The 15,268-nt window shown below is 48.1% G+C and overlaps 1 protein-coding gene across 5 annotated transcripts in view; it reads right to left on the reverse strand.

Moving 5' to 3' along the window:
• Positions 1–12,113: 12,113 nt before the first annotated feature.
• The window catches only part of ZFP36L1 (ZFP36 ring finger protein-like 1), a 12,238-nt gene continuing 9,083 nt past the window's right edge, over positions 12,114–15,268 (reverse strand). For 4 of the 5 annotated variants that reach the window (XM_012000871.1, XM_012000869.1, XM_012000873.1 and 1 more), the window contains exon 2: positions 12,114–14,940. In XM_012000871.1, coding sequence (XP_011856261.1) covers positions 13,981–14,931 — 951 coding nt within the window. In that variant the 5' untranslated portion in view covers positions 14,932–14,940 and the 3' untranslated portion in view covers positions 12,114–13,980. The remainder of the gene's footprint in view (positions 14,941–15,268) is intronic. The other variant, XM_012000870.1, reaches the window with a different exon arrangement.

Raw genomic sequence — 15,268 nt, forward strand, 5'->3', positions numbered from 1 at the left:
ATAAGTAAGCCCAGATGAGGCCAGAAGAACCACCTAGCTAAGCCCAGCTCAAATTTCCCACCCACCAAAGTGTGAGCTAAGTAAGTGGTTCTCATTTTAAGCATTAATTTTGGGGGTGGTCTATTATGTAGCAAAAGCTAATGGACACAGGGCAGATATAGTACCTCTGTCAAGCGTCCTGGGCTCCTTGTGATGCTCAGCCTCCATGAACAGAAGAGGGGTTGAAGATGCTGTTGGTGGCCCACCACATCCCTTCACCCTCACCATTTCAGCACATGTCTGTCCAATTCCAGCTGCCAGTCTCTGTACCTATGCCTGTGGACTCTCCCTAGCCACGCTCACAGAAGGTCAGAAGTGTCAAGCAGCCCTCAACCCAAGACTGAAAGAGTTAGTGTATAAATACCCCAGCTCCCTTGCCCCTTGGATGTGCTGTCTCTGAAGCATGTGTCCTTCACTGGCTCCCTGATCTTCCCAGCAGCATCAAGGCCTAGACACCCAGAGTGATAACTAACTTGATTACAAACCCTTTACTGGCTGCCTTCTCTTTCTGACTCACTTTCCTGCTTACCTAGTGGTGCTTCTTGAAATTACCTCTCAAACTACTTCCACTCAAATCCTTATCCTGGGGTATGCTTCTAAGCAACTAAAGCAGATGGGCACCAGACATGGGGCCACCACTCAAAGCCATTGCTGTCATCAAGCCCCTTATCACTGGGTTTCGTTACTTCTCCCACCTCAGTCAGGAAGCAGCTGCCCACTAACCCACTCCCGCTGCCCCTGACCACGAGCACCCCAGGACAGCCCACCACGTGGTCCACAGGACTACTTCCTCCACCATCTGTCTTTGTAAACAGGTAACGCTTTGTCCTTCACTTTCCAGTCCCCTGGCTATCTCATTTCATGCTCTGGAGGATGGAGAAGGAAAAACTTAGAAAAGAGGAAGACCCAGACTTGGAACAAAAAGGTGTGGAGCAAGTTGGGCTATCCCCACCTGTCCCTTTCACACTAACCAAATCTGGCAAAAGGCCCAACCTAAGCCCCCATTAGGATGTAATACTCAGAGGAAAGAGTTCAGCAAATATAGCCCCAGCCTCCCAGGGATCAGGGGTTGTCTGCCCAGCACATACACTCAAAGATACTTACTGAGTGCCTGTTACCTGCCAAGCACTGCTCTGGGTGCTAGGAGACAGCAAGGAATGAAACAGGCCAAAGCTCTCTTCTCATGTAGCTTATATTCTAGTGGGAGGCACAATACACACATACACACAGACACTACGTGTATGTATCAGCACAAGCCAGGGGCACCTGTCTTACAGACTCATAGCGAGGGAGCAAAAGTGGGCATGGATTCTGAGGTCCGGCAGGCCTGCATTCAAATCCTGTCTCCGTCCTCAAGTAGCTGTGTCACCTTGGGCATGTTGTTGGTTAACCTCTCTGCACCTGTTTCCTCCTCTGGGAGGCAGGGAATAATAGCAGAACCTACCTCAAAGCACTGTTGGAAGGATTAATGAGGTAGCACATGGCACATACAAACCCTTAATACACCTCAACTATTACGGTGATTCTTGAGGTGGTGCCTCTGTTGTATAACCTGCCATGTTTCCCTCAAACTCAGCTGGCACAGGAGCCCAGCAGGGAAGGACATGAGTGAGGCTGGTGGGCTCCATTCCTTCAACATAGCCACCCTTTGCTTGCATGAAGAAATAGTCTTTCCTATTGCCTGTTATTTTTAAGCACACAGCCCTCTTGAGCTTTTATTTTTCATATTTTTTGATAGAAATATGGATACAGAGAAAACTTTCTGTAACTTTGGAGGACAGAAAGTTCAGGAGGCCCTGGGGACACACAGGGAGTGATGGGGACTGGGGCAAACTGGAGAGCATAAGCCCACTTTATATAAAAAAAAAAAAAAAAAAACACAGACACTATTAACATCCACATGGCTGATGCCAAATGGGAATATGAGCCATCTGTGGCCAGATACCCCAGTTTTCCCAGAGACACCAGAAATTTGAATCATTATTATGAAATCTTTTGATTTTTAAATGTTGGTTCAAAATATTTAGAAATATTGTATAAAGCACAGTACATTTTAATGGGTCTGTAGGCTGGCTCCACCCCATGGGCAGTAACCTTAAGACTGCTCTCTTTCCTCCTGTCTGCTAGGTCTCTGCAGTCTGAGTTCTTCTGATGCAGGGGACACCAAGATACACAGCTCCAGGGAGCACCATTTACATTTAATTCCTTGAGTCTCTGTGACTCAGGGAAGTAAGCAGGGTTCCTCTGATACTCCCAGAGTTGGGCCAGTGTGGAGCTACAAGAGAACTTCTCTCCAGACCAGATGCTGCCATGGGCACAGAGTATCACAAATTGTACTATCCTCTAATTATCTGCTCTCAAGTTAGTCTTTTATTGTATCCTTATTTGTACAGATTTATACAAATTTGTATGGATTGTATTGTGTTGTATCCATTATTTGTATCCACAGGACAAAATCTGATATGGTTAATTGATGGTTTCATTAGTTTATGTCTAGCCTCACCAACTAAAACGTAAACTGTGTGCATGAGGACCACGTTCTATGCCTTTTGGATCCATACAGCCCCTTCTGCATTGCATTAGAACCCAGTACCCATCTATGTGCTGACTGATTCATCACAGAGGTCATTCTGAATTGGTTGCTATCATGTGTGGCATTTGGGTAACACTTCAGGATACAGAAGAGGAGAGCTCTTCCAGGAGCATGCAGAAAGAGGAAAATGTATTTCACAACAAAATTTACTTCACAACAAAAAAAAATTAGGCACCTCTGTGCCTTCCACTTCAACATGCACCCACCATTCGGTGCCATCCTTTGCAAGGGTTGTTTTAATGCTGTTATTAAGAACAGCTTATTTTGCATTTTCTCACCAGTAAAATGGAATCATCCAGGCTTACTAGCCATCTCCTGGAGAGACCACAGAGAGAAGAAAGAAAGTATAAACTCATCCCATTTATAACATATATTTAAAATCAGAGAGTAGTGGGTATGTTGTGGCTGAGCACACTATCAGATGGCTAAAACGTATCAGGAAAGAAATCCTCAATTGTTCATTTGTACCACAGTTGAATGAGCTATATTTAACCTGATGATTATTTAATTAAATCGTCAGTTCCCTTGGAGTCTCTCTGCAGTCCTTATAATTTGTTATACAGAATACAATAGTAATTCATTTGCACTTGTATAATATTTACTCTTTGCTTCCCAGGGCTACTTTTTTTTGTCAGTTTCAACAGGCCTAGAACCCCTAATAAAAGAGAGTTGAACAAACAGTTTGAGAACAGAGGAGTGAGTACAAACACAGAATACTTGAATCACAAGATAGTCCAGCTGGAAGGAGCCATAAAGATAACTGAATCCAACTCTTTCTTTTTACAAATGAAGCAACTGAGACCCAAAAAGGTCGGGTGACTCACCCCAGGACAAACAGCCAGAGAGGGGCCACATGTCCAATTCCTAATACTCACTCCTCTACTCATTAATCTCAGGACACCACGGCTCCCTCAAACACCTACAGCCAGCTTTTGAAGGTCTAATCCCTTAGAACATTGGGCTCTTAGAAGCTCTAACACCTGTACTAATAGAAAAATCATCCATTCAGTAGGTAAGTGCCTGCTGAGCGCCAGGCATCATCGTTGATATGAAATAGAATGGTGAACAGGAGGCCACGCGCGGTGGCTCATGCCATAATCCCAGCACTTTGGGAGGCTGAGACAGACGGATTACTTGAGGTCAGGAGTTCGAGACCAGCCTGGCCAACATAGTCAAACCCTGTCTCTACTAGCAATACAAAACTTAGCCAGGCGTGGTGGCAGGCACCTGTAGTCCCAGCTACTCAGGAGGCTGAGGCAGAAAAATCACTTGAACCCTGGGGGTGGAGGTTGCAGTGAACCGAGATCAAGCCACTGCACTCCAGCCTGGGTGACGGAGTGAGACTCTACTTCAAAAAAAAAAAAAAAAAACAATTAATAAGAGCCCAGGAGCCTGCCTCACCAGATTTACCTTCAAGCTGGGTGAGATAATGACAGACAAGTCAAGAATTAAATGAACTTGGCACTTTCTGAGAGTAATAAGTACTGAAATATTAAACCAGAATGATACATAGAGAGTGAGGAGGAGGGGACTGCTTTGGATAGGATGTCAAAGAATCACTCTGCAATGTCCCTGACCCAGGAGAGGGAGAGTTGGGTGGGGGGAACACCTAGCTTTTGTTTGAACATTACTAACAACAGGAAGTCCACTACCTCCAAAGGTCAGCTCAGCGTCTTAAAAAGGTCTTCCCTGGACTGAGCCAAAATCTGCCTCCCTGTGACTTTAAACCTGAGTAACTCATTCTCTGAGCATCACAAAAACCAGTCAGCTAATAAGCAGCATGTTCAAATGCAAAGCACATCCTAAATTAAGACAGTTGTTGCAATGTTTCAATTTGAAATAGCATGTTTGGGAAAATACAACATACCAAGAGAATGACTTACATGTTCTCATTCAGCCTACAGTTCATAAAAGTGTTTAAAACCACCACTTCAAAGATGTTCCGACAGCCAGCTTCTAGAGTCCCAAACCCATCTGTGTGAGTCACCTGACATCAGTGACAGGACATACCAACTCCCTTCCGTCTGTAACTCTAGTTGGGGTTTTATAGCAACAACACTGCCAGTTCCGTTGCCCTGTCATGCGGCGTGGCAAAGGAAATTTGGCTCTGTGCATTTTGCTTTCTAAGATATTCATGGAATCATGAAACAAACTACTCTTTGACCCCACCCTCTATCTCACAGAGAAGAAAATGGAAGCCTGGAAATAGAAAGTGACCATCAAGTTTCATCAGCAAGCGATGGCCGGGGTGGGACTTGTTCCTTTCAGTCTCCAAACTGGTGGCAGCTGCAGCAATGCGTAACCCCCAGGTTTGCTTGTATGTGGGGATGGACATCTAAACCTCCAGAGATATTTAGTGCATGCTTATGAAGAGAAAGCCCAGCTCCCTAACCCCCTTTCATGTGAACCTGCACTCCAGCAATCTCCCCAGAATGTCTGACCACACGCTGCTGAAGGGGTTTCCATTCGAGGGTGGGCACATCGTTTGGGTTGCAGGTGTCATCCATTGTGTGGGAAGATGCAGCTCCTGCCCCAAACCAACCCAAAAGCTACAGGATGCACAGAGAGAAGCAGGGGTTAGGGACAACACCAAAGTTGGCACTATTTCAGCTTTTACCCAAGTCTAATAGTCTAACTGAACCAACTGCCTGGCTGCTCCTAATGCCTCAGAGCCCGCTAGGCTGGCCCAGTAAAATCGTTAGTAACAAAGGAAAAAAACTCCTTAGGAGACAGGCCTTCCTGAGCCAATGAAGGAAGCCTCAGAGCCCTGCCCTCCTTCCCTCGGCTTGAGGCAGCTGGGGGAGGATCTGAGCATTGGCTGTGCCGACCTGGTCATGCCTCCTTCCTCCTCCCTTGCTGGCTTCTGCTGCTGGCTGGAGCTCTGAGAATCCACCATTTTTCCCCCTCTGACCCCTGCATTTGCAGGAATAAATGACTTCCTTGAATGGAGAGGAACTGCTTGAATGCAGTCTAATCATAATGGACAGTATCTCTCAGAAAACAAGGCACCAAAAGAGGGAACACCAATGCCAGCAACGATCCTGGTGCCTTCTACAGCCAGCCCCAAGGTCACAAGTTTCAAGTAGACTATAAAGCTGTTAACTGATTAGAAAATAATCAGCTTAGCCCTTAGAAGGCTCCCTCCTGATCACACATTACACAAGACAACACCCCTGTGAGTGATAAAATATGGTTTCCTCCACCCCAACCATGCAGCAGCACCACTGAGAACAGGCGTGGTTTCAAAGCCACTGCTGCACCCAAAGGTGAGCCCAGCGCAGTTGCCAACACCACGTTTCACCTCAGCTCTTCCGTTTGTAAAGGAGGCAGAAAGCGAACCCTACCTCTGCTCACTACCCCAGGCCCCTGGGCTGCAGAGAGGGTGACCAGATGTGATGGAGACATCTCAGGAAAGGATGGGCTGAGAGGAGAAATTCTCCTCCATGACAATGGGTCCCCAGGGGAAGGTGAACATCGGAACCTGGACCTGTTAAGTGACTCAGGCCATTTGACATCTGCCTCCTTTTACAAGTGGAGGCCGAGAGCTTGGGTGTTGCAGCCCAACAGACCTGGGTCCTGGCTCAGTGGTATACAGCTGTGTAATTGGGAATAGTGACTTCTCCCTGAGCCCGACTTTCCCCATCTGTAAAATGGGGCTAATGATAGCACTGGCTCGCAGGTACTATCACATGTAACCATGTGATAGAGGCCCAGCCGCCAGTGTGCATGATAAGTCTTCACAACTCCTGGTTCATGTTATTATTTTTACTATATAAATTCAAGAGAACCACCTATAACACTCACACCATATGTGAGTTTGAGGTAGAAAATCAAGAGAGTGAGCCAAGATGGCAAAGTACCACATTTTGATACTCAAACAGCTTTAGAGAAGGGCTCTGTCATTCTGAGGATGGCAAGCTGCTCCCACACTCTCAATATGACATTTGTCTAGGGTCTTGTCATTTCCAGAGCTCCTTCCTCCCCATTTCATCTGATCCTCACCACAGCCCTATAATGTGGGCAGGGTGAGTATGCTTCCTGTACCCCATGCGTAGAGGAGAAAAACAAGTCTCAGAGAGGTTAAGCAACTTGCTCAAGATCAAACAGCTTGAAAATGGCTGAGCAGGATCACAAATCCAGGGCTGCCTGACAGGGCTGGAATGAGAGTAAAGCAAATCACAAGCCTAGTGTGTGCAACTTCAGGAGGCACTCACTTGTAAGACCCTGAGAGTGAGCACCTCCTCAAATTTTGCCCTGCTGTATGACTCCAAGCCTTGGGCCCTTCCCGGAGCACTGAGGCTGAGCCAATTGTGCAGATACTGCACAGAGGAGGTCAGCCCAGCAAGAACTCACTCCCAGCTCCTTGGGGTGGCTGGATCTACTGGTTGAGCTGAACATCTGCCTGTGGAGCTCCAAGAACCACTTCCCAAAAGAGTAGAATGCAACAGAGAGTGGAAGTGGTGCTGTGATAGCCATATAAGGCTTCCGTGCACCCTTGAGCTTGAGAGCCAGTGAAGTGGGGCTGGGCCAGGCAGGCGTTCCCCAAGGCCCCTCTAAGCCAGTCAGGCCCCTCAGAGGCCTCACAGCCCTTACCAGCCCAGGGGAGGGATAGGACAGACAGGCAGGCAAGCAGCCCACAGGGTGACTCCCAGGACAGTGGCCTCTGGATGCTGGCCCACCAGACAGTCAAGGTTCTCCTCTCTCCAGCCACTCAGAGCCCAGCTAGCCCCCAAATCAGCCTCCCCTTACCTCTCACAGGGTGTGTGAGGTACTGACTAGCAAGGAGGCTTATTTTAAATCTGCAAAAAGAAAAACTTTTCTAATGTAGATGATTACACTTACTAATTAGTCAACTTGGTTGTGCCTAGATTACTGCGAATTTAGCTTTCCTGCAGAAACAGCACCTGTTCACTGAGGGACAGTATTAGGTAGTAGGACAGTGTGCAAGCTTGAGAGCTACTGGGGTGGGATTCAAACCCCACATCCCCTGGGCAAGTTACTCGGCTGCTCTGAGACCATTCCCTCCTTCTATAAAAGGGGACTCGAATAGTACCTGCATCCTCCACTGTTGCTATTACAAAGATCAGCCACAATTTATTAAGTGCCTATAATGGGCCAGGTACTGAATTTCTTTTTCTTTTCCTTACATGTATTATTTAACACTTGTGACAACTGTATAGGTTTGTATTTTTGAAGTATAACTTACAGTGAAGTGCTCAAATCTTCAGTGCACAGGTCAATGAACTTTTACGTGTATGCTCTATCTTCTAATCAAATATCAATCATCATAGGTCACTTTTGCCTGTTTATGAACTTCATACAAATGGGCTCATACAATATGTGCTCTGTTGTGGCTGGTCTCTTCCACTCAACTTTGCTCTTGCAATTCATCCACATTGTTGTGTATCAGTTATTTGTTCTTTTATGTAGCTGCATAGTATTCCATGGTGCAACAATACCACAGTTTTTCTATCCATTGACCTAGATATCATTATCATCATCATCATCACCATCATCCCATTTTACAAATGAGGAAACTGGGATCTTAACTTTTTACTAAGTGTTTAGCTTAAAGTCACAAGTGACTTTGAGGCCGAACAGGGACTTGAACCCAGGTCCCTGTAACTCCAAAACTAGCTCCTTACCAAGGACAACAGAGCCTCCCATAGCCCTGGAATACTGGGATTGGCAGAAATGAATGCTAACCTGTGTGGTCATGAGCTCCTTCTCCCTGAAGTACATTTAGAGTCGGGGGAAGCTACCTGCCTGGCTCCAGGTGCTGAAAAAATTGCTTTAGTTCTGGCAATTGCCCATATTTATTCTTATTGCAACCCAAGCTGATAGCACAGGTACAGTCATCACTCACAGCCCTGTACTTTGAGATCTGGGCTTTGCCAACATTTCAAAACAACTGCAAACAGCCTCAATGTGGAGGAGGCATCCTTGTCCACCGACCAGCAGTTGGCTCTCACAGGCAACCCCTGCCCTGGCTCCTCAGAGTCTAGTTTTCTATGATGGTAACTCAGCTGTAACCATCTGGGACTCCCACAGAAAGCATTGTAGGCCAGGTTTCTCAACACAAGCCTTACCTATCAAGAGGTGAGACCCCCAGTGCTGACCTGACCTCAAGAAAAGGCTGAGGTTTTGCCTTGTTTTCCAACCTTCAGAATCTCTGCCTGCTGCCCAGCAGGCAAGCGGCAGACCTTAGAAGGGCCACCTGCAAGGCAGCAAGGGGGTGACCAGGATCCTGGCTAACCTCCCTGCCTCCTCCCCCTCTGAACTCAGGTAGCCTCCAGTCAGTCCAGCCAGACATGATTAAATGGTTGGCTACACACAGGGGTGGAAGACCCCGGGGGAAGAAGGGCATGGAGCCAACTCCCTGAGGCAGCCCCAGGGCACCCTTTGGTCTGTTGATCATTAACAGAAGCCACCTCATGGCAGGCAGAGAAGGGGAAAGTCCAAGGGGATGGCTTACCCCCTCCTCCCAGACTCCATCCTCCAAATGTGCCAATGCAGGGCCTCTTGGGAGGTGAGGTCATGGCACTCAACAGAGGGGGTGTGTGCAGAATCATCTAATCCAACTGGTTGCCTCCTCTGTTCATGCAGAATCTCCACAAAAGGCCAAGGGAGAGGGCAACTAACACTGATTGATTTGCAGTTACCATGTGCCAGGGACTGCACCAGTGTCCCAGCCTACAACACTCTAGCATAGTGGGGAAACGCAGTGATGGAGCTTGCCTGCCTGGGTTCAAATTCTGACACTATCTCCCTGTGTGACAAATTAGTGAATTTCTCTGCACCCCAATTTCTCCATCTGTACAAAGGGAATAGTATAGAGCTTCCTCCATGGGGTCATTATGATCATTCAATGAGTTAATAAACAGGAGGTTCTTAGAGGACTACCTGGCACTTACAAAGAGCTGTCATGACTAATGGCTCACTTGATCTCACAGTAACCCCTTGAGACACAGCTGAAAAATCCAAGGTTGAGTCATTTATCCAAAGCACAGCTGGTAGAAGGGGAGCTGGGATTTGAACCCTGGTCCAAGGGCTCCATTCAACACCTCTTCTTCCTTCATGCCCTGGATCCTTCCCCTGCCATGACCCACTCAACCTCTTCAGTAACCAGTGCCTTGTGATACACTTGACTGTAAAACCCATCTTCAGACTAACCCACAATCTCAGTTGGCCCTCAAAGCCCTCCTTTCATGAGTGTTACTGAACTGTAGCAGGCCCCTAGCCTTCCTCCTGAGAATGAGGCCTCCAGGCCAGGAAAGGCATTGCTCAGTGGCCAAAATAGCTCATTTCTTTGAGCTACTCCAAGGGAAGATCTTCATCTAACAGCCAGAGAGTGGGTTGCAGGGCCAGCAGCCACAGAGGCCCCACTCATCCATGGCAGACCTGGTGCAGGCCCCTAAACCCAGCCTTCAAGACACCCCGGCCTCCAGGGTAAGGGGTGGAGAAGAAGGCCTTGTGCCCCAGGATTGGCCTGGCCTTTCCTGACCCACTTCCCTCGTGAAGGCCTTCCCTTCAACTCCCTCGGCATAGTTCCTATCCTTCCCAGCTGCAGAGGAGCTCAGAGAGTTTCTTGCCAGCTCTGGGCTCACACTTCCCCGGCCTCCCTGCCGGACTACAGCACGGGGCTGCTGCTGAGGCCCCTTCTTCTAACATCCTGAAGAAATAATGGGCCTGAAAGATTCTGCTGTTCCCTTTCCCAAGGGAACAGTTAGTTCCTTTAACTTTAAGGACTCGAAGGGACACAACCAGGCTCTTGTGGCCACCACACATGGGCCTGGGTGACCTCAATCCCAGCCTGAGTGAGTTCCCCAGGGAGACACCTAGGTGGAGGTAAAAGGTTAAGGCCCGGGGACATGGAGCTTCCCCACATGACAAGGAGTCTCCCCTGGGCTTTACAGCCAACCCCCACCCTCCAGGGCCTCCAGTAGTCAATGTCTCTGTCTTGGTTAGACAAAGTCAAAGGACTAAGTCAAAGGACTGACTCCCATAGAGGAAATTCAGGGCTGGCCAGGAGGTATGCCTGGGCCTCTAGGAACCTAACCAGTGTCACCATGAGAGGGGAAGTTAGAAAGGTGTCTGCCACATGCTCAGGTATGCCTGCAGGGAATGAGCTCAAGGTGAATGATTAAATGTATTTTTTGTTTTTACTCCGAAAAGATCACATGCCACCACCACCAACCACCACCACCACCTCCACATACACACAAAGCCATTTCCTCCTTAAGGAACAAGAGGCCTAGGTTTACTCCAGTCCCAAGAAGGGCTGCTTTTCCCCTTCCTAAACCACCAGCCCCTGCCCTGGAACAGGTAATAGTCCCTGTTTTTCTGCCTCACCCCCCTGATCCCCAGTAGATACCTGATGACCAGGAAAATGAGTTGAGAGTAGAGGTAGGTCTTCGAGTCTCAGGGACATCCCTGGCCTGCCCAATGTCTGCTGCAGACCTTTGGAAGAGGACTGGTAGAATCATGGTGACTCAGCTGAACCCCCAAAACTTACTCAGTGTAAGGAACCAAAGGCAAGTGAGCTTCAAATAGCAATCTCTGCCTGTCCCCAAATAAATCCTTCCAAGGCTCACACTCAAGATTTTGAGAAAGTTCCAACTCCTCCAGCAGGTGAAATGCCACCTGTAAGTGGTCATCCAGCCTTGGTGGGGGTGCTTCTAGCCAAGGAGACCCCACCTTTCCCAAGATGACAACACACCTAATTTTGCATAGCATCTGAGATTGTAACTAAGGTGGTGGGAACCCTTGGTTACTTGCCGTGTTGTGTTGGCCAGTGTTAACACTCACTTCCCCTTAGCAGCCCTCCAAACCCAAAAGGGTATGTCAAATCCAGTCCCAGTCCCCAGTTCCTTGTGACTGAGCCCCTCACCCCGCTGGATGTTCCTCTCCAAGCAGGCAGTGCTTCCTTACACCCACCCCACGTGGGTAGGTGTTGAAAGGCTAGGACTGAGGTAAATTTCCTGTGGGCAAAATGAGCCCAAGGCACCCCAATAAAAGAACTCACTCAAATCCAAGCCTGCAACTGCCATGTGCTAGGTCCTCCTTTATCATTTTGACACCCCAAACACTATCCAAAGGAATGAAGACAACAGGCTGCGCGGGGCAGACTGGAAGGCCCTGAGCCTTGGCTCCCCAGAAGAACCGCTGAGGTTACACAGGTGTCGGCAAGGCTGGGCCCGTTGCTATTCAGCCAACAACTAACACACTGCAGTCTTTTCAGAAGTAATACAGCAGGAAGTTCAGGCTCCTTTGCAGAAAACCTCCACCCCGTCCCCTCTAAACTCAGCAAACTGCCAGCATCAAGGAAGGGAGCTATAGGCTTAGCTATAGGGATGAGATGTGGCCAACCACAGCCACAGCCCTCTCTCCCCTCCTCCCCAGGACCTGCACGGTATACAAGGGGAGAACCTTACTGGCAAAGTCAAACCAAAACCAAGTAAAACCAGCTCCACCATCAATGTTTCTTGAAAAAACGGGGTTTATTGATTTTTAAACTGCAAATAGTCGTTACAAAAAGTTTTTTTTTCTTTTAAATAAATTCACACAAAGAAAGAGAAATAGAAAGCGACGGTAGTGACCAGCAAGAGGAATAATAATTACATTCATCTTAATGTGTGTGTGCCAGTTCTGTTTACATTAACATTGGAAAACTCCAGACCTGGAATCCAGAACCTCAAATCTGTGAGTGGAATGTCTTGAGATGGGCACGTGGAAGTCAAAGGGTTTCTTTCTTTTTTTTTTTTTTTTCCCTTTTAGAAGCTATACATAAAAAGTTGTTTTCCTTCTGTACTGTCACAGAACTTTTACATACATTCTCAGTCCTAGTTGTGAAAGGCCTAAAGAGAAAGAAACTCAATTTGCAGTCCGACACAAAGGGGGGAATTTCTAAAATAAATAATCCAACAGTTTTTTGCATTTTTTTAAATTAATTTTTCATTTTTTTAAAATAAAATAACCAAAAAAGTGTAAAGTTACAAAAAAATGTCGTTGAAGAATAATATATTAAAACTGTGGAAAAAAAGGAAAAAGACACGTCACAAAATTTTAAGATTAATATGAAGATCATAATTTAACATAAAAGAATATATTCTATGGATTTGTCATCCCGATAAATATGAACAAAATTAACAAAAAAAGCATAGTTTGGCAATAAATACGTTTTGATAAGTTAAATAAGCTTTTTTATATTGATGTGCAGTGACAAGCAAAATTTTTGCTCTCCAATTTCTGAAAGTTATATGAAGTTTAAAACCCAGGGAAGAAAGCATGGCGTGAGTGCTCTAAGGATAGACCTACGGTATTCTAGAGCAAAAACCATTAAAGCTACTTCTACAGGAAATCGTTTTACACAGATATTGTATGTGGAATGAATACCATTAACTGCTCACCCCTTACTTTTTTTTTTTTTTTTTTTAGCTTTTCTCTCATTTTTTTTTTTTGTTGTTATTTTTTTTAAAAAGATGTCACATATGAACTGGGGAACTTTAGCACCAAAATCAAGTCTCTCCTAGTCCATCTAGCTTCCCCTTCCTCCCCACTTAGAAAAAAAAGAAAAAATTAAATCACAAAGTCCCACTTAAGTCAAAATCTTCATCCGCTTTTTCAGCCTTCCTTCCTGCAGACCTACACAAACCCAGGCAAGATTAGTCAACAGGGATTCAGATCGGGAAGAAAAAGGTTTTGAATGTCAAGACAGATTTCCCCCAAAACCCTAGTCTGGCAACAACTCTTCCAAGGGGCCGGGGAGAGGGGACAGGTGGAGAGGTGCCGCCGGGAAAAGGGGAGGAATAAGTGTGCGGGAGACTGAAATGAGGGAAGGTGCAGTTGTGTCGCCAGTGGAGGGGGCTGCTGGTTCCGGGTCTCCACCCCCCATGGGCAGAGGCTCCGGGAGGCCCACGGGTGCCCTCTGGCGCTGAAGAGGTAATGTAGTCACAGTGACAAAGTTAGATTACAAGGCACTAAGTTGCTTCTGTAAACTGTTACTGCTTTTCTCTTGTGATTTGGCACTTAAGGCTTAAGCCGGGGGGGAAAAAAAAGGCATCTACTGACAAAATATGGGACTTGTCTGTTATGCATGGTAAGTGGGCTAAAATCCAGGGAGGGGGTTTCAAGCCAGAAGAAGCTACTGACAAATTGACTTGTCCTTATGTTAGGTGGGGTTATGAGGGGGAGAGGGAGGGGGCATTCTGAGGTGCTGGGGGAAGGGGTTGAGCTTAACCTTGTGAATGTAGGGCCTGTGGGGAATTGGAAGGGTAGGGAGAAGAGGGTATGGGATGTGGGTGCAGGGAAGGGGCTGGAGTAGGCAGGAGGTCCCTCCCTACCCTGGCTTAGTCATCTGAGATGGAAAGTCTGCTGAAGATGGGCAGGCGTCTTGAGTTGTCCAAAGTCGGGGAGTCTGAGCCACTGTGGCTGCTGCTGGAGCTGCTCAGGTAGCCCTCCTGGTCCGAGAGAGAATCCTGAGGGCTGGGGGGAGAGTCAAACATGTGAGGGGACTCGGACATGGGCCGGAAGAGGAAGGTGGTTGGGGAGCCACCCCCGGGCAGCCCCATGCTAGGGGCAAAGAGGCTTGCCAGCTCCTGGCTGGAGAAGGCAAAAGGGTTATTGGTGCCATCGGGCAGGGTAGGTGAGCCCAGGAGGTCATCGGCGCTCAGAATAGGGGGTGGGGTGATGGACGTGGGGCTGTCCAGCAGCCCGGTGGCAGCGGCGGTGGCAGCGGCACTGGGAAACCCAGCAAAGCTAAAGCTATGCTGGAGGCGGGGACGGTCAGCGGAGAGGTCCCGGGCCCCGGCCAGGGCACGGCGCTCCTCGGCGTTGTGGATGAAGTGACAGCGGGGCCCATAGGGGCAAAAGCCGATGGTGTGGAAGGTGCGGCACAGCTCCGTCTTGTACTTGGGGTGGCGGGTCAGGCTGCGGAGCTCGTGGATGCCGTGTGCGAACTGGCACTTGTCCCCGTACTTACAGGCACCGTTTTCCTCAAAGGGGCGACACAGCTCCGTCTTGTAGCGGCTGGAGTTGACCTGGCCGCTCCCGGGCTGCTTCTGGGTGGGCAGAAGCCGCTCGCCCCCTTCCGAGAAGGAGCGGTCTCGGAAGCGGCTGTCTCGCGAGCTCAGAGCGGGGGCTGGCTCACCCTTGAGGCTGCTGAGGAGCTGGTTCTGGTGGAACTTGGAGCTGGGCAGGGTGACTGAGTGCCTCCGAGGGAAGCCCCCACCAGTAGGGGTGCCCACTGCCTTTCTGTCCAGCAGGCAACCCCCTGCACTGGGAGCACTGTAGTTGAGCATCTTGTTACCCTGGGAAGAGAAGAGAGAGGATGGTAAGGACGGAGGAAATCCCACCAGGATGTCCACTATGGGCAGCCCCCTACACGATCACAAACGCCCGCTCCTTCTCAAAGAACTCATCTCTACCTCTGCTCTAGCAAGCTCCCTTCGCTCTCTCCCTCCCATAGGCCATTCACCACAAGATCCAGACTGTGTGACAAGCACACTGCTCCACGCTGACTCCTGAAATGCAACCCCCATATCCTCTGTCCCCAAAGCTACCACTTTAATCTGTAAAGTTCAACTTCTTTACTGGTCAAACAGATTCTTCAACTCAAAATATCTCACACAACCCGGA

Source organism: Mandrillus leucophaeus, unplaced genomic scaffold (assembly GCF_000951045.1).
Source record: "Mandrillus leucophaeus isolate KB7577 unplaced genomic scaffold, Mleu.le_1.0 Scaffold641, whole genome shotgun sequence".
Classification (NCBI taxonomy): Eukaryota; Metazoa; Chordata; class Mammalia; order Primates; family Cercopithecidae; genus Mandrillus; species Mandrillus leucophaeus.